General features: G+C 37.5%; 1 protein-coding gene across 3 annotated transcripts in view; it reads right to left on the reverse strand.

Moving 5' to 3' along the window:
• MYPN (myopalladin) overlaps positions 1–19,698 on the reverse strand; it is a 79,453-nt gene that overhangs the window by 40,999 nt on the left and 18,756 nt on the right. For all 3 annotated transcript variants that reach the window (XM_009325817.1, XM_009325815.1, XM_009325816.1), the window contains exons 2-3: positions 11,033–11,971; positions 872–1,047 (exon numbers count right to left, since the gene is read on the reverse strand). In XM_009325817.1, coding sequence (XP_009324092.1) covers positions 872–1,047; positions 11,033–11,970 — 1,114 coding nt within the window. In that variant the 5' untranslated portion in view covers position 11,971. The remainder of the gene's footprint in view (positions 1–871; positions 1,048–11,032; positions 11,972–19,698) is intronic.

The following is a 19,698-nucleotide window of genomic DNA, read 5'->3' on the forward strand; positions in this document are numbered from 1 at the left end:
ATCTCCCATTAATGTCAGGGGCAGTGCAGATACTAAAAAAGGATTTGTCCTTTCACTGTCAGATTAGAGACGTGAAAGAAGAATAACAGTAGAGCAAAATTAACTTTGTATTAAATAGGGTAGGTGCTTTAATTTATGAATGGTCCCACTGTTGTCAGTGATGGTACTCACAGTATATTTCTCTGCCTGAGAAATGGAAAAAATACAAAAGGAAAAAAAAAAGGATCTGTGTGTTTATTTTAAATTTGTAATCCTGCTAGCACAATGATGGATGCAATCTAAAACCTTACCCAAAAAAGTGTTAAAAAGAAATATAATAAATAGACCTCTCTTAAGCCAAGTAGGATATATTAAAAAGCATAAGGAGAAAGAAGAGACACGTAAATCTGCAGATATATATTCTGTTTTATTTACAGCGTCTATTGTGCAAGTAAAATATCAAATTGCTGGCATATTTATTTTGGTTACAAGGTCCCAATAACGAGTTAGGATGAAGCTATCCTATATTAAAAAAAAATTAATAATAATTAAACACAAAGTTTAGGTTCTTATATTTCTGTAGAGTAACCACAGACAAAAAATATAAGGTGGCATCAGAATCTGAATATTTCTAGATTTCGATCTTGCAGTGAGATACATAAAATCTCTGGGAAGCAGCACAATAAAATTATATGTAAAGGACAGTCACTTGTCTGAAGGGTATTTTACAGAGAAATAATAAATATGTTAATAATGGCGACAAGTGTTGACTCCCTGCTATGTATTTTTTGTGACAAATCTATTACACAGTTAACACACAAAATACATAATTGTATCTTAATGCTGTATGACCAATTTCAATAACCAATTTCTGCAACAATTCTAACTTTACCTTCTATGTAAATCTCTGCAGAAGTGGAGTCTGTTCCATAGATGTTTGAAGCAAAGCACGAGTAACGTCCTGTATCCTCCTCAAAAGCTTCAACAATAACCAATGAGTGTTGATCACCTGTCTGGATAATTTGAATGTCTGGTGAGTTTTCAAGCTCCTTCCCTTCACAGTACCACCTGCAAGGCAAGAAATATTCTTTATCAATGCAAACAACTTGACAACTAGAATGACAATGTTGGAAGTCTTTCTGCTGATAAAATGGGTGGGTTTTAGCCTGAAGATTCTGACGGAGTACTGCAGACAAGTGTTGAATCAACAGTCATAGGAATAAAATATTTATGATTTTCATAATATTCAATTACAGCAAATAATAGAGCTCCTTTCTTTGCAGTGTTTAAACATACTAACAAACTAGTTTATGTAAGTGACTCTAGCACATATTTGTCTTGATATACAGATTTCAACAGTAGAGTAGAAGAGCTCTGAATTTGTAATGCTATCAATCCAGCTCTGAATTCCTCTTGAGGTACATTCAGGTCCGTGTTGTGGCTTAAACTGTAGCAAAAAAACCCCGAACCCTAAGTAAACAAATTTCCCTCAAACTTGTGATTCCAAAGTTCATGTTGATTCCGAATGTGACTGAAATTTACTATAGTGTTACTCTTTGTTTTGTCATACATTTAAGACAATCTGCTTTTTATAAAAGATGGCAGAAGTGTACCACAAGGAAAGAGAAGTGACCTATTACAATATAGAGGCACTTCCTTACAGGGACATGGCCAGTGGGACAGCTGGACCTTGAATTCTTTTCCGCATCATATTGCTGGGTTTCTCTTTTAAACCCAGCTACACATCCAAGAATATATTGGGCCCTTTAGAGACTTCACATTCTCATCTAAGGCATTCCTAAGTCCCTCAGTGTTCAGAAGGGTTGTTTCAGTAGAAAATGCAGGAATCCAAGCAAAAGTAAAAGCAGCGCCTGAAAAGACAGCTCCATAGGATGTGTTAATGGCAGTAACCATCAGCTTAACCTGAGAGCTAGTAGGAGGGGAGAGCAGGCCTGATTGCTATTGCTTGTTAATTGGGAAAAGAGAGAACAGAAAGAGAAAAAGCAGGTGGGTTTGCAGAGCCAGATTCAAATTTAATAAGACAACCTAGGTTTTACAGAGAAGGTGTAGTACTATATATAGGATCCAGAGTTAAATGTTTGGGATAATACTCAGAAATACCTGTATTTTTAGATAACTAGCTAAATTTGAAAAGCCAAACTAAGGTGTATTCATTTTCACTGCAACTTTTCTCATAAATATAGATAGATATAAAACTCCACAGAAATATTTGTATTTTCTGTTTACTGGTGCTTTCTTAACTAGGTATGGTTGATTAATGTGTCTTGTGCATGTGTGGGTGGGGGCTGTCATACTGATAACATTTTTTTATTCAATTGATATTTTTAAATGAATAATTGTTTCATCCATCTTTATATGGTAACTTGGTAAAAGTACCTGCTAACTTCTGAGTGCATACAAAGGCTATGAAAGCAATGGCAAATCTATTTACTATTATATATTACAGCATAAGATTAGTTGTGGGAAAGATAAGGATAGGTTTTTGAGTAATTGTAGTAATTCATATTTCCTGGCTCATACTATAAGGTACTTTGATACATTTCCATTTCAGATAATTTAGAAAAACATTAATCAATAAATTTGTTTAACCATTCCATTGTATTTACCCCTTGGAAGCACAACTTTTTACAAGTTTGTGCTACAAATTGAGCATAAAGAAAACCCCAAATTAATACCTTGAAAAAAACCCAAAACCTATAAGACAGTCCATACTGTACATGGAAAACCAGAATTTAATAGAAATATAATGTAGAATTGAAAAAGGAGCCTCAAAGGGACTATGAGGTATGAAGGAGGACAGATCTGGAACTTAAATATTGATTACATAGCTAAGAAGTAAACCACACACTATTCGTGCACCATCAGTCCTAGCCGTCCAACATGGCTTTCTTAAAGTAGACCCAGTAGTAGGGTATTCCCCAGTCCACTTCGAGCTGCACATTAGTGTAATCTGTAGCTGTACAGTTAACTGACTTGAATGTACAGCTTGGAAAGCGTACAGGTCTGCCTTTTATGGAGGGAAGCTCCTTCACTGTGGAATGAATCATACCGCTTAACACAATTTCCCCTTTTGGAAAGGCAAACCTTTGTAGCTAGAGAGCTAGAACTTAAAAGTCTTGGTTCGTGTCTACATCTGCTTGTTTGTCCTCTTTTACAAGCCTCCATTCTAACAAGAATTGAAAATGGGTCTAAGAAAATTACTGTTACGAATTTAACATTTCCGATTGCAATGGACAGTCATGTAGTAAATATCATCATGTTAAAAGAGGATGCCAGTAGAGTGTAAAATGTCCCAGCTCTCTTCCCTGACATTTCACAGCTGAAGTACAGCTTTGCTTCACTAAAATACATCCACATCCTTCTTGCAGGGTTTTACCAAAGAGAAATTGGCAGTGCTTTATGCAGAGAACTTTAACCAAGTTACTCATTTCTCTTACATTTGAGCTTTAGGGCTCTGCTAGACAAACTCCTGCAGATCTGGCAGCAGTACTTTAAGATGTTAGAATCCTAATGCAGACTTCTTTGCTGAAGGTTTCTCGCTCTGAAGCAAGGGTGGCAGGTTCAAATGTGTTCCCAGGCCCAGCTGCCCCAGTTCTGGTCTAATGAAAAAGGGTTTGTGCCAGGACACTACACATGTGAATCTAGGATAACTGAACCATACAAATTCTCCTATATATCACTTTTGGTAAATGTTAATAACCATAACAGAAGGGACTGGGCTGTCGGGAGGCTACAGCTGTATCTTAAATTGCCACAGGTGTTTGCTTGAACTCAATGTAAGCCACAACGTTAAGGGAGTATTCCTCTGTCCCTCTGAAGTTCAACATAGTTCATTTGCTAGGTTTTCTACCAATCTGGTGGGCAAAATGAGATGCTCCAAGGTACTTTCTGTCAGTGGACAGTCTGCCTAGGACACCACTTTACCCCAGGATAGCTTTCAGCAGCCATTCATGCTACTTCTCAAACCTCAATGGAACTTGTTTAAGGTGCTTCACAATACAGTGTAAACAGTGTTGTGGATATTAACCAAACCCATACAACATGGAGCACCTTTCAAAATTTAAGAGACAGCTGCCATCATACAAAAGGGAGTAATAACATCAGCACATATCCTAGGTTGCCACGTAAAAAGATAAGTAAGAACTTACTGGATGTTCTGGCTCAGACTACAAGTCCACCTAACCCAGCATGCTGTCTTGACAGTGGCCAAAAGCAGACACTTAGGAAGAGTATAAGAACAGAGCGAGTATATACATATATATGTATGTATGTTCATATATTTCTCCAGAGTATCTAACCATTCTCTTTATCTTTTTTATCTTTTTATCTTTATCTTTTATCGTTTATCTACCATTCTCTTTATCTTTTTTAGAAGGTGTGAAACAGCACTTAAAAATAATTTTTAAAAGGCAAAATCACTGATCTTAAAATGATTATTTACAAACTACCTCTCTTTTAAAGGATTTCACTATCACAGTACCGTTATAATTATTTTCTAGTAGTTAGATTGTATGGTTCTTTACTAACATTTAGTTTGCAAATCCTGCTTTTTATCTGTGTCATCTTTATTTTGAGAGAATTGGTCTACACTTCCATTCAAAATACATTTCCTTTAAAAATAATGATCTTTCTAGCTTCTCCTGATTGAGCTGTAGTGTTCACATTCCATCATAGTCCTTCAGATCCTCTATTACAAACCTCTTCAAACAGAAGGAAAAACTACATCTATTTTAGACTTTGCCCATAACGACTTGCCCAAATCTGGTATTTTCCCCACTAATAATTAGATACAGTGGGGTTTTTTTGACTGGCTCCCCAGAAGTGCATGTTACATTTGCTTTTCTGTTCAGTGATGTCCTTATAAACTTGTAGATACAGACACCATAGTTAGTAGTGGGGTCCTTGGTATCCAGAACACAAACATCTAGTGCCTGGGATAAAGGAACAACTCTACCACGAGTAAGTAGAGGAAACATTTAGCAGTCCCAAGGGAAAAAAGTATGGTAATGTCCATTACAGGGTTGATTGAAAAGGTTCTTTTAAATTGATTAGTGCCGTTTTTAAGTTCCAGACCAGGAAATTATATAGGATTCCTCTGATCCCGAATGGGGAATTTTTTTTATTCTCTGTACAATATGGTTTATTCCTCTGTTGTTTTCAAGATTTACAATTGGTGATAGTTGACAATGGTCACATTTTCAGGAGAGAAGACCTAAGGTTCATGTACAGTTGTATGACTACAAGCACAAATTGGGTATATGAATGCATAAGTCGCCTTTTAGGTGTGTAATTCATGTAGGCAACTGTGTACTTTGGGAGCTGACTCATGGCACTTACTCATGTCTTTTTATATACCTACCTCATGCCTCTTCCTTATAATGTAGTCTTGTTTTAGCATGTTAGCTTTAGCAGACATGAAAAACTATTAAAGAGAATACCCATGTTCTAGAATTTGATTTCATTTTCAGCAGCATCTTTTCAGAACATTAAAATAATTTATGTAGTACAGTGATACTATATTTTTGTGCCCACTCAAATGTGGCTCCTCACTGCTTTATGTGACACATAAAGCAAAACACATTACACAAAATGCTGCGATATAATCACCAGTAAGATATAAGAACTCTTTGTGTTCCTACTGATCAGCTTTTCCAATTAACCTGTTGTGTTTCTGTAGAGATAAGTCTGTATTGCATGCCTTTGTGAGGCACAGTTCTAATTGCCTATAAGCAAATTTAAATACACCATGTAAGCTATTTCTTCCAGTTATTTTAGTAGTATGTGAGCAGTATATTCCTTTAGTAAAGTCAAGCAGACAGTGGAGCAGGATTGAGTTAATTCTTTTCTTTGCAGTTATTTTGCCTTTGACTAGTCCAAAATTTGCAGCATAAGTGATTTAAAACTTCAGGAATAAACTTCTGTTTCAAACCTGTGTTTAGTTCTCCTATGCAGTGTGTTCTTTAGTCACTATTTCCACCATAATGTTAAAGTATTTTGAGGTTAAGCCAAGAAAAAGAGCGTGCTACATATATGTTATCTCTTTGCAGTGCTTATAAATGAAAAACAATTCTCTTGTGAAATTAAGCTTTACGTAAATCTTTGGTATGGCCATATCTACTCCTTGCTTATTAACATTTTATTTTATTCTTACCATCAAAATGTTGTACGTGGTAGCAATGAAATGTCAGTTCCAAGGGGAGTTCTGACATTGAGATACGTGGCATGACTGAAGTGGCAATACTCTCTGTCACTGACATTTCATTCCTGCCATGAATTGTAATGATAGCTTCATCATACAAGGCAGGTTCACATTAAGCACAAGCAGTGTCATCCGCTGTGCCAAATTCATCCTAGATCTTAATCCATTGACTTGATTGGAGTTGCATGTAAGAGAAGTTTGACTCTCTGGGCTTTGAGCACCAAAACAGATAAATGTTTTCATTTGGCAGCCAGGAAAAAAAAATCTTAATCAATCTTAAGTGACTTCAGTCTCTAAAAATCTGTGATTAGTTGCAGATCTAGTTTCCTTAAATCAAGCAGCACTAAAATGTACTTTTTAAGCTTTGTATGCCTATGTTAAAGAATGTTTTCACGGAAACCTAATGACATACAGCCTGTTTTTAGAACATCAAATCCTCATGACAGTTCCAGGATAGCTGTGTATGCCAAACCATGCAATGTGATTCATAAGTAAAATTAACCTAGGAGTGATGTGCCAAACAGTTTGGAAAAATGTAGGCACCTCTGAACTTGAGGGAGTAAGGAGTGCTCTCCTCACGGAGAGGAGTGAATGTCACACCTATCATTACTCATACAGAAACAGAGCTGTAGAGGGAAGCATGAGAAGGAGGTCATCAAAACCTTTAACGCTTTGGAAATACACTACACAATTCTCTTAAATGCTTATATCTGACCTGCAGTATAGTCAGAGTAAAGTAATCAATCAATAATTGTAGTAGTGCTCTTTAATTGTGAGCTGATGTTTGATCTAGCTAGAGGCCCATATACTATAGTATCAATCTTTGTTCGTCTCTTCTATGTCACTGCATTCAGCTGATGATACTGAAAAATGGGTAACGTTTCACTGAAACTTCTTTCTAGATAGGTAGGCTTAATGAGCTTCCTCTAACATGTGGGCTTGTTACATTAAGGCTGAGTTATCTTAAAAAGCGGTTGGACAGGTCTATCTGTATTCAGCCAAGCAGGATTTAGCTTTCCATATACTGATACTTCAAACCAGTTTCCAGTTTCTTCTCTTGCTCCACCATCCAATTTTCTGTCCCTCAGTGAGCCTTCGTCTACGCCAGTTACCTACCAAGCCTGCAAATTATACTGCTTTATCATTGCCAATGGTATTTTGACCCTGATCCATCATGAATGTCATTTACACCATTTTTCACATAATCAGTTTTGTTTTGTACTGTCTTGCTTTCAAATGTGGTATCTGTCCATCATATTTTCCAGTCCTTTCCATTCCTGTGATCAGCTTCTTTCTAAATCTCCTGTCTCTAATTTCTCTCTTATAATCCCCATTACATCAGTTTAACCATCTGATTGCTCCTAGTGTTGACTGAGAAACTACATTACAGAGCTTGTTGAATCTTGTTCTTGTTTCACAATGCTCTGGGTTCCCACAGTACCACTTCTACATTGTAAGTGTATATATTATAAGCATTATAAGTAACTTGGGATTCCTTTCTGTGGTTAGGAAGTCCATTTTAAGTCAAAGGACGCAGGCAAGCATGCATTAGCACACGTGTGTCTAAAGAATGCTTGTTTACTGAGCGTGGTCATTCAGCTAAGTTGAAGGAAGAAGAAATCATGCCTTAAAGCGAGTCAGCATTAAGCTTTCTTTCATCAGTTGCTACCTTGTCAGTTAGTCCTTTCCTGGGACTACTGATTTTGTATCTCTCTTGCTTATCTATTAAAATTCTTCTCTCCTTGCCCAGCTCCACAGATACTGAACTAACTCACCACAAACCGCGGAAAACTGTTACCCTCAAAGCAAGACGGTTGCCAGTTCTGAGCCCAGTTCTGGACACAGTTCCACAACTATGGCCGACAAGATGCTTCCTTCACTATTTTGGAAGCTTTGCACAGCAGATCAAAGACAAACACTATTTTTAGTGAAAAAAACCTGCATTCTCATGGTCCCCATGGTTAATGGAACACATACCCCAAAGTACATTATGTTTTCTGTTTTCCTTTTGCTGTAGCAGTGACTAAAAAGGCCATGATCACTGGAAGCACATGAATATTTATCACTCAGGCAAGTGAATTTTTTTACACCCTTTCTTAGTGTTACTCCTACACATTGGTGGAGTTGAAAGAATCTTGGATGAACAGGACAAAATGTTTGTTAACAAACAATTATGATCAGGAAACTCTGTTCAAGCAGCTAACATTCCCAGGTTTCTCCTTAATACAGCACGTACGTACACACACACACACACACACACAAAAACACAGGGGGAGAGAGAGTTCAAACTTACCCCTTGTGATTTATCTTTTGTTAAGTTTCAATTGTGAAACTGAAAGCTGAGCCTGATCTTTTTCTTGAGCTTGACTACTTGGGACTGATTTTCCCTATGGGACTTCTTTCTCCGTGTCCCTACTTCCCTTGGCCTTGGGGCATCAGCATGTGAGTTCTGGACTTCTGTGTTAGCTCCTCTAAGACTCTGATCTGGCATGAGTCAGGAAACCAAGTGTGCATTTCTGTTTGGAGCAGTGTATTATCATTGGAAAAGTCTGATGGATGCTTATTCTCTAACACTGTAATAGCTCCTGTATTAACTGTCATTCATATAAGTAACTTATTTTATTATTTACAGTAAACAAAATCAAATGTTGAGACAGAAATTTCCATGGAAAAGCTTCAGTTTTGTTGGGACAAAAATAGACCCAACTTACAAAGATACCGATCATCCAGTTCTGTGGAATTAAGCAGTCCCTGAATTGGGTGCATAGGCATCCTGGCCATCCCTGGATACTCCATGGGATGAGTCATTGTTCCTGGGTACTCCGATCTGCCCTTGCGAGGCTTCAGTGACTTTATAGTGTCAGCTTCTAATTCAGATAGTTATTAAACGCCTAAACTTAGATGGCATGAATACCTTGTCAGTTTTATGTATGTGTCAATGGCATGGGCATGATGTGCTGTTATAAGGATGGTGGTGTGGCCTTCTGGAGAAATACATAAAATTAACATTGTACGCTGGAGTATATGTCTATAAACAAGCAATTCAGTGTTCACCTTTTCGAATACAAAGAAAGACAGATTGAGTTTCTGTCTTCTCTACGTAAGAGAAGACTATTTCAGTTTTCTTTGTGTTATAAATTATGAATGATGAGAGAAGAAAAAAAATATTTCTCATGTCCAGGGATCCTACTGACATTTTTAATATCAAAAAGGATTATTAAGGCAAGTGCCTGGAGAAATAAGTCTCAAAGTCTTTATAAGCAGGAGAAGTCTTCAGAGAGTGGCGCTAATATCTAAAGGGATGATGATATTTCCTGTCTGTTTTCTTTCAAAAAACCCAAATTTCTGGCACTGTTTTCTCTTTTGATTGGAATCCTCTATGAATTTAAGGGCTGAACACAATACAATATTTATAATGGCATAATCTCCATCAAGGGAATGCCTCAAAATTGTTAAAGCAGTAAGTTTAGACATGAAGCATCGTAGAAAGCGTAGGCTTCCCAAACAAGGTATTTCCCCCAGCTTTAGAGCAGATTCCTCTTCTATAAACAAACCATTTAGTCCTCTGGCTGTTCACATTCCTGTCATGGACAAGAGACCCTGCATGGCACCATGGATCAAGGTCTTGTTAGGGACTGAGAATCTACATGTTACTACCAAAGGCATTAGTGGGGCAAAATAGTCTGGCAGTCACAGTTCAGGGATCCTATGAACTGGGTAACTTCTTGTCTTCCTGACAAGGCTGTCCATAACTGCAGACAGGCCAAAACAAGAGGATTCATTTGTAGATCCTTGTTCCTATGTACTTCATATTGTGTTGTAAAAGCTTCTTCCTTCTGAAAAATTAGCAGCTGGTGTGCCAGAAATCCAAGGGAGTGGAAGACAAAGATTCTTTACCACAAAAATCTTTGGAGCTTCTGTCTTTGGATGTTGAGAAGTTTTCATTTGATGATAGTGCCTATTAGTTCAGTGAGAAAGATGATAAAAGGTATTGACTGCAGTAGAAGTTGTAGTAGTGCTGTACCTAGCATTGTCTAAGTATATAAGGAAGACAATGAGCTGATAATTGGAAAAAGTGGACCATCTGTGAAGCTCAGAGTCCTTTAATTAGATGCTGAGGATGCAAACAGTTCTTTTCATTATTTAGAAAAGCAACACAGATTTCTAAAATGCCTATAAAAGGATAGGCAACCATCTAGACTAAAGGTATCTCTTTATGATACTGCAGATATTAGTATGCAAATATGTACAGTACATCTCTAAAAGATGGATAGAATTTTCCTTTCTATTGGATTGGTATGGTCCCAGCAAAGGAAATATAATTCCACCACTGTAATTGAGAAGTAAATTGGGCTAATGAGCTCCATATGAACAAATTTAGATTTAGAAGTGCTGATGAGATCTAAGAATTTTCGAGATAAATTTAAGTTACAATAATCTGTTTCTCATTCCACTGATGTTGTCCAATAAGTGTAGCTTTTTCACATTTCCTTTTATCTCCAGTGATCTTTGCAAATGTTACTTATTTAAGTTTCAAAATCCTCATAGATATCCATAGGTGAAGACTGAAGCATCAGAATTAGCTTGCTAGTCACACAACATGAATAACTATCAATTAATAAGGGTGTCTTATACTGATAAAATGGAAGTGTTTTTTCTAAGGTCACAGCAGAATTGTTGTCAGAATCTGAATTAGAACTAAGCTGTTCCTGGTTATTTGTATAATAACTTAAATACAGATTACTGAAACATACTCATCAAAGTATCTGGAAAAAGTAAGGCATACACCTACTGTTACAGAAATACAAAATGGCAAGTGCAGAATATGTTTACCTGACTTCAGGTGCTGGGATTCCTACCACAATGCAGTCCAATTGCACTTTGGTTCCTTCAGGAACTTCCCTGCTCTTCAGTTTTTGAGTAAAGCGTGGTGGTTGTCCAATAGGCTCATCAGAATATACAGATGCAGATTCTGACTCTGTTTTTAGCTCTGCACTTGTTAATTGATTGATAGATTCCAAGTTTGCCGCCTGTTGATCATCTGTTTGTTCAAATGTTTTCTCTGCTTTGTTTTCCAAGTCTTGAGGTACTGGAATGGAAAGCCTTTCTCTGCTTTCCGACGTGCTAGATAGGCTAGAGCTACCTTTTTGAGCAGACTTATTCTTAGAATCCATTTTGCTCCTGTAGTTTTTGCATGTTCGGGGTCTTATTCTTTCAGAATTGTGAGCTTTGAAAAGTGATGAGAGCTCCTCAATAAAATCTGCTGCCTTGTTTAGGAACTCCTTTTTTGATTCTGACTCAGAAGGAAGGTGTTGTTTTTTTAGGTCTTGAGAGCTCCCTTTGGAGCCCTTTGTATTTCTGACATGGTCCTGACAAAAGTTTGAGTGCAGGCCATTGTCTGATGTTTTCAAAGCTGTAGACTGGGCCATTTGTTTGTGTTTTCCTGTGTTTTTCAGCTGATCTGGGGGATGCTGTGAATGTGCCTGAAGCTCATCCTCTTTAATTTCCAGTGGATTCTGATCAATAGCTTGTCTTGCCAGGTTTACACTTTCATCCAACTCTTCCTGGCTCAAAAAGGCAGAGAGGTCTGGAAGGTCATCTTGGGCAGCTACTTCATCTGAATCACCAGAAGCGTTGCCATAATGGAAATTATGAGAAGCTGGTTCTGATCTGCTTCTTTCACTCTTCCCTTGATGTTTAGTTTCAGCTAAATAACTTTCTCTCAGAAGTTGAGATATTGAAGTTGAGGATTCTAAACTGTCGTCTTGCATGCTGCCAACAAAAAGGACAAATAGGACCACACCTTATCAATAGCAAATTTTTTGATTGCACACAATTACAGGCTTCTGAAAAGCAGAACACAACATTTTCAAAGTACATCTGTGTGCTGAATATTAACTTTTAAGTATAGCCTTGTTTTAAAGGCCTGCTTCTGTACATACTGCCAAATACTATTGCCTTTACCCAGTAAAATCCAACTTCTATCACTTTCTACCGTTGGTAGCCTTACATAGCTAAAGCAACTGCAAGTGTGGTAATTTATACTTTGTTCCAGCAAAACTTCAACTACAGAGCTATTAACTGAGTTTCAATGTCAATTTTTTATCATTGCTGATGTGTGTTTTTTAGCTAAGAAACAACCTCATCAGATAGATTAAGTGCTGGATATTTCAAGGACTGAAAGTTGTGAGAGAATAACTACTTTTAAATGAAGTAAATTTAGCTTGAAAGACACTGAAGTAGTAAGTAGATGAACCCTCAAAAAGCATTTGAGGGATGAGAGGAGGAAGGAGAAGGGGAGAGAAGAACAAAAATATTCTATAATGGCAATTTTTCATTTAAAATTCTTAAAGATACTGCATTATAGGAAACAATAATGGTGCTAAATGTACTATACCTTCTTAAATTAAGCATTATTTCTAATAAACTATTTAAAGTAAGTGGAGAGTTATGTCATTATTTGATACGAACGTCATTTGTACTACAGGCCTTTCAAAATCATTATCTTAGGTCATCCTGATTCTGAAAAAATGTACCACAGATTAGAAGACAGTATCAGAAAGCCCATATTTAACCTGCATGCCTGATAAGCAAAGCTAAAGTATCCTTTCTGATACTTAAGTAAGTACTTCTGCATAATATTCTCAGTTTTCTTTACACAAGAGCCATTATGAATGTAGAGGGATTCAGACATCCTATTAACACACTCATCTTAAGGTGGCTTAAATATGAAGACAAATAAGACAAATACTCTTCACAACCTTTCAGAGAGCTGATACCGCACAGATACTGAAACAGGTGCATGCCTATTTACTGGATCTGTCTCTCAGAATATGCAGTGCACAGTACCTCTCTCCTACTTCATTTATGGCCTGGCAAGTCTTGCTGTGTTGGTTGCAAATATTCCTACCCCAAGGTGTGTGATTTGTCGCACTGCAGAAGGTTCTGTTCCTGTCGTGGCATCAAGAGAAGGGAACATGCCTGCCCTTGCCTCAGTCTTTTCCATTCATAGCCTTATGTAACACCTTAAGTTGCCAGAGAAAGAGAAGTAAAAAAGGTATCTCTGCTGTGAAAGGCTTTCTGCTCTGCTAGTGGGACTCTGCTAGTCCCTTGAAAAGGGCTGGTAAAAAGCAAATGAGGTGGTAGTATCTTGTACTGCTGCAGTATTTCTTCCTGGAATGTGAGTGACAGCCCTTCTTTGTTATTTACAACAAGGAAAGCTTCAATTTAAACTGTTTATATTCTTCTTCAATGAATGAACATAAAGCTATCATATTCTGATGTGCATTTTGAGACCTTAATCCCTCTGCCTGAGGCACAATTTGTTATATTGAAGTTCTTTTTCTCACGTAAATATTTGGCATTGTAGATTTGTTGATTTTGTTGTTTTATTTTGGTAATATGAAACAAGCAAAATCGGTAAGACAACAAAGGCACCCAACCAAAATATTGGTAAGTTTATGCCTGTACGAAAAATAACAAATAAAATACCATATAAATTATATGCTTGTAAGCATCCAATCTAGTCCCTGCAACTGAGCCAGGGTCTGCAATACTAATTGAACACTTGGCATTAAATTATCTGGCACAGTGTTTCAGTGAAGCTGTAGCACATAAGAGAACATTGATTTGGGAAGCCCACATGAGATAATGTTGTAAGCTGTTTCATGACTGGACAGAGTATGTAATTTAACCTCTTAAGAGAACAAAGAGGTCTCCATGAGGCTTAAAGTTCCTGCTCTACGGGTACTACTTTTGCTTGCTCAGCTTTTACTTCTTAAACAGCTGTGCAACCTTACTGAAGCTGAACGTGTTTAAGGGGTTATATTATCTTGTTTATGTGCTGATAGCATACTATGGGCTGTAAAGGTCACAGCTAAAGCTACAGTTTCAACTCTGCAGAGTTTAAGTACCTTCTAACATAAGGAGTTTACAGCCTGGAAGAGAAACCTCGCACGTGAATGAACTGCAGACCTAGAATATAGCTGTAACATAGGGCAAGTTTGCTTTAGACCTCCTCCCCACGTGCCACCTTGTATCTACCTAATAACAGAAGGGAAGAAGCAGAGCCATAGCCAGCTCTTTTTTCTGCACCGTGCAGCTGGCTTAGCCCGCAAAAAGCGAGCAGTGTGTGCTTTTAGTGGGATGTCATAGAAGGTACAGTCTCTCAGAATATCTCTGGAGGGATGCAGCTCCACGCTAACCTCTCTACATGTGCTATGGCTAAAATACAACATCCAGCTGTATGTATCTTTGTGTAGCTTTAGATGCTACAGCAGAAGGCTGTATTTTACATGGTTGGAGAGATATGTATTTTACATGGTTGCAAAATTTAGCTTGCTACTTTTCTTGGCCACTCTTTCTGAAACATTTCAGAATGGTGCATCTTCATTTCATCTCAATGCCTGTAAATGTCATCAGAGCTTAAAAAAGACGATGCAGTTCTTTAGAGAACACTGGAGGCTCTAAGGAGGAAATGCAAGTAGGGAAATAATACTGTGTGATCAAAACCTGCCGAAGTCAAACGATGTTAAAGAACTCCTGCAATAATTTTGGTGAGAGGGTATATGAAAATCATCTGCCTGTGACTATTCAGGGTTTCATTTTCCTCTGTTCTATACCTATTGCTTGATTTTCTCATTTAAGTGCTATGCCTATTTCAACAGAGGTTGTTAACCACAGTGCAGCTTTCCTGCAGATAACCATAGTAAAGCAACTGTTTGTTCAGTATAATTATTTGAGACTTTGTTCTGGGTCTTGCATATCTTCTGTTCATCTTTTGAAAAATGCATTGAAACATGAAAGAAATAATTTCTGCTAATGTGAGAAATAAGTTCTGCTAATTTCTGTAAGGAGTGTTACTGCAATATGAGGAGGTGCTCTCAAAGAAGATGTGTTTAGATTGGCAAAACAGCTTTATAATTCAGTTTGCAAAAAAGTATAATGAAGAAGCCACTGTCTGATAGCGAGAGGAGGAAAATTACATGCAAATTACTGCAAAATAACAAAACCAGGGGTTCCTATACCTGGTGAAAATGTAAAATGATAGAGGAAATTAAAGTAGTCAAATCAAAACTTCCTTGTACTGATGGTTCATTTTGGCTAGCTGTATTGCAGTTGTATAAAGCATCTTCCATTTGGATGACCAGGCTAGACAGCACAGCCATACATGGAAGAGCAAATCCCACTTGTCTGTCACAGTCCTGAGTGAACATGTAGGAAGCAAATGGACAAATCAGTGGTTCAACCCTGTCTCTGCCCCTCTGAGGGAAGTTGAGCAGGTGCGAATGGGAGAAAACAAACAGTTCCCCAGCAAAGGAGCTGGAACAACTTCCTTCCTTCCTTCTGCCCGTTGGAGCAGAAGGGGTAGAAGAGAGCAGAGTACTTCTGGTGTTGGAAAGCAAGATATTGATGAGAAAGAATCTGATGCCAAATTCTTAATCCTTAGAGAGCCGTCACTTTTCTTTAGAGCTCACCCAGGGTCAGAATATTATATCTAACTCTTCTCTATTTTCAGCTTGTGCAGAAGATAGATAACTTTTTATTCTATTTTTAGTAAGGAAGAAGTTGGGTACTAGTCAAATGTAGCACTTTGAGGCAGTGCTTGGCTACTGAAGTTTTAAGATATTTTGAATTATGTGATATTTCTAATTAAATGGAAAATGCTGAGTTTCAGCAAATGTTGCTGGAAGGCTACCAGACAATCCAGTTACAGTTATTAATTATGCCTTGCTTATGCCTTGAGAGTTGTCCAGTTTCTTTTTTTTTTCCCCTACAAGGAATTATACTCTCCAAGGACTACAGAGGGCTGATGATTGAGGGAAGCACTGGGTAGGTTGAGCCATTCAGTTTTCACAGACAGGGGAGAAGAGCTTTGGTTCAAATGAGACCAAGCATACACCCTGACAAGGTCTCTGGGCTAGATAGCAATAAGGCTGAATTCAATATATTTTCTAAAATATCTATTAAACCATCTTTCTAGTGAGCAAAAAGATAACACCAGAGGAACAACTGTGCTATTACAGGTTTGATTAATGATAATTAATAATTTAGCCTTTCTATAGCCAAAATTGGAATCTAAGCTCCAAAATTAAGATCTGGTCTTGAATTCAGTCTTTCTCTTTGCCAGACTTTCTGGATTGTTTAGACTGAGATGTGGAATTGGCCTTGATATGCCTTGAGCCTTCCCTTTAATTTTTCTTGATTGGGACTTAGGAACAAAAGTGTCTTTGTGGCTGCACAGAAACCATCCCACAGTCCCCCAGTGTGCAGCGGCACAGAACACTGGCACTGAGTGGCAGTGCATGGCACACGACTGCCATATCATGGGGCTAGCAAAATGTATACAGTAATTGCAGATATCTCTGTTGAACAGATAACTGCAGATAGCTTTGCAGATAACTCTGTTAAGTAAGCAGTAAGGACAAACTCTAGTAAAAACACAGTAGACAGCAATCTGTGGTGTCAATGAAAGCACCAATAATTTTGCAGACTCTAAAAATCTGTCTTATAATGAACCAGTACCAAGGGGAGGAATTGCAATGCTAGTTACAAATAATAGCTCTAAACTGGTGTTATTTAGGATTGAAAATGGGATGCCTGACTCCAGCAGTCAGCAGTTCTCTACTCTTGACTGGTTCATTACCTACATCACCAAACAAGTGCATTGAGGGCAACATTGTTTGCTTTCCTGGGACACTAACAGCAGTGACCTTGGGCACCTATTATCTTGAGAGGCATCAGAGGATGTCATGAACAAAACCGACTGCATGAACTTCTTCAGTCTGCTAATTCAGTTTCCACTAGCCAACTAATTGCACAAGCTTTCTGAGTTTCCAAGAACATGCCATATTTATGGCAATGTTCTCTTATTAACCAAGTAATCTGTAGGATAAAATATTCACAAAGCTAGAATTAGTTTCCATAGTTTGTTTTGGCAGTGACTTGACCTGAAAATCCTTACATGGAAGGCAGGAAAATTGCACCACAGGAAGCTTGCGCAGTGTGACACCAAACCCTTTAATTTCCTCTTGTTTGAGGCTTGTTAGACTCATTGCTGAGTCATCGCTGAAAGAATCTGAGCTTTTCCTAAGAAAACAGTAGTGAAATCTCAGCGAAACTGAAGGGAATCCCAGATATATCTGAGCGCGGATCCTCTGTTTTATTTGGTGAGAGACAGCTTTGAATGCTTGATGCCCTAAACAAGTTTTTTTTCAAATACTCCTTCTCTTTATCATAATAAAGAGGTTATCTGCAAATAGCAGATTTAATGCAAAAAGCATTTGAACATCTTCTTTGGCCTTCAGTTATAGTTAAAAATGAGTAATTTTAGTCAGTACATGTTGTTCCTGGCTGGCTTTTCAAGCTACTATTACTTTGATTGAGACTGCTGTTGTATGAAACTTCAGTATCAGGACAGCTAGCAAACTGCTGCTTCTTTCTCTGCATGGTGGCACCTGACCTTTACACAGCAAGGCTTTGGACCTGTATGCCCAGCACCTCTGTTTGGAAGCTGGAAAGTTTAGCAGGTATTAGAGGCTATATCCTTTTCCATTTAATTTAATTGCACATAAATTGCATTTACCCGTACACTGTTGAACACTAACAGTTATATGGGTGTTTCAAGTGTATGATTACAGCTATGAAAAACAAGCTAAAAGAGAGATGACACAAGTGATCTGTCTTGCAGATGTTTAACTATCACAATCACATTCATACGTCCTTGCAGGAATTCTCACTTAGCAGTTGCCATTGTCACCGTTTCCGTTGTTACTGCCTGTTGACAAGCTGTAGCTGCTGCAAGACAGACTTTGAGACTCCAGGCATGGGAAAGGTTGGGCTGGAGCAGAGGACTAAGGCTAGCGGTCTTGTGTGTGTTTGGGGGTGTGAATGTAAGATATTTTTAATAATTGTATTTAGAAAGCTATGTACAGGAAGGTGGATTACTTTTCCGTTTTAGACACATTAGTAGCTTTGAATTCTATTCCTTGTAATGAATCAAGAAATTCAGATAACTAAAGTCCCATTTCCAAGTAATGTAATTAAATAATGGAAAATAAGGAGAGAGCTTCCAAGCCCAGAAGCGTAACAGCTTCTGATGGAAACAAAATCCCTCTAAGAACAAGTAGGCTAAAGGTTATGTCCATTTTTAGGAAACATCCTACTTCTTTATGTATGTTTTTCAATATAATCTTTTTAATCTTCTGAGCATATTTTGCATTTTCTTCTGTCTCTAATCTGTTTTATAAATTCTAGACCTTAAAACTCTCATTTGATTGCAAGTCTAAAAGAGGCTGGTAGGTGTTTCTTACTTGCTGTTACATAATTGTGTAAATAGTGAAAAGACTGATGGTGTTGGTGTTTTAAGTATCTTCACATAACTGCTGCTCTTTGCTTTAATGTAAACGTCTGCTGTTCAAGGGATTTTTTTTTAATTGCTGCTACAACTGATGTATGGCTACTACTGCTTCTGTTCAGAAAAATAAGTAGAATCAGGCCCTCTTCTGTAAATAAAACCTCTAATAGTCCAGCTTCTGCCCTTAGGTACATTGCAGTATAGATCTGGAGCAACTTCACTTAAACTGCCCAGAATTTACTTGAAGTAGCTGTGAACAGAATTACTAACTCCCACCTTGCAGCCCATCTATTTGTAAGTGCCACCCAGTTACATTTTTTAAGTAGTTTTCAGGTAAAATGCGAAGTTTTTCTCTACAAACTTCAATCTTAAACCTTGAAAAGTGTTACCTATGTACAATTTTCTAAAAGGAAGGGAAAAGAGAGAAAGGAAGGGAAGAAAGGGAAGGAAAAGGGAAGAAAGAAGGAAAAAAATGTAAATATAGAACATCCAATATTCAGAATTTTGGGAAATTTCATTATTTTTAATATATCTTTAATGGCTTGGGAGTTGAACAAAGCCTCATCTTTTGAATACTTGTGATAGTGGATTGGGGCCTTAACTGGTAAAACTAATTCTAAACTCCTTTTAAACTGAAATTGCTATCTGGATTTTCATTAGAAAGGGAATATAGAATTGAATTATCTATATACGGTTATATATAATCTATATTTAGTTAAAAATATTATGCTGCAGTAATAAATAATTTGAATTTACAGAGATATAATTTAACATGTGAATATTTTATGAACATTAGGTAAATAATATCAAACCACAAGCAAGTGATTTGAAGCTGGGAATATTTAAGAGTCTAGATTTCTGTAGCAGAGGATCTGCTTAGACTGCTTTTCGTAGTGATATTGTTCTCCTCTAACACAGCTCTTTTCCTCTTGTCTGGAGGTGTTCACCATTTCACCTGCAGGCATTTGAACGCAACTCGAAGTGTACAAATGTTAAAGCTTTAAAAGCACCTATTTTGCTTTAAGAAACTTTTAACAAGCCTTAAGAGCACCTATTTTGCAAGTAAATAATGATAGTTGTCCTTCTGGTGCTAGAAATGTGAGAGGTGAAATGTGTTCTTCATTACCACTGTATTTTGTCTCTA

Source organism: Pygoscelis adeliae, unplaced genomic scaffold (genome assembly GCF_000699105.1).
Source record: "Pygoscelis adeliae isolate BGI_AS28 unplaced genomic scaffold, ASM69910v1 Scaffold4, whole genome shotgun sequence".
Lineage (NCBI taxonomy): Eukaryota > Metazoa > Chordata > Aves > Sphenisciformes > Spheniscidae > Pygoscelis > Pygoscelis adeliae.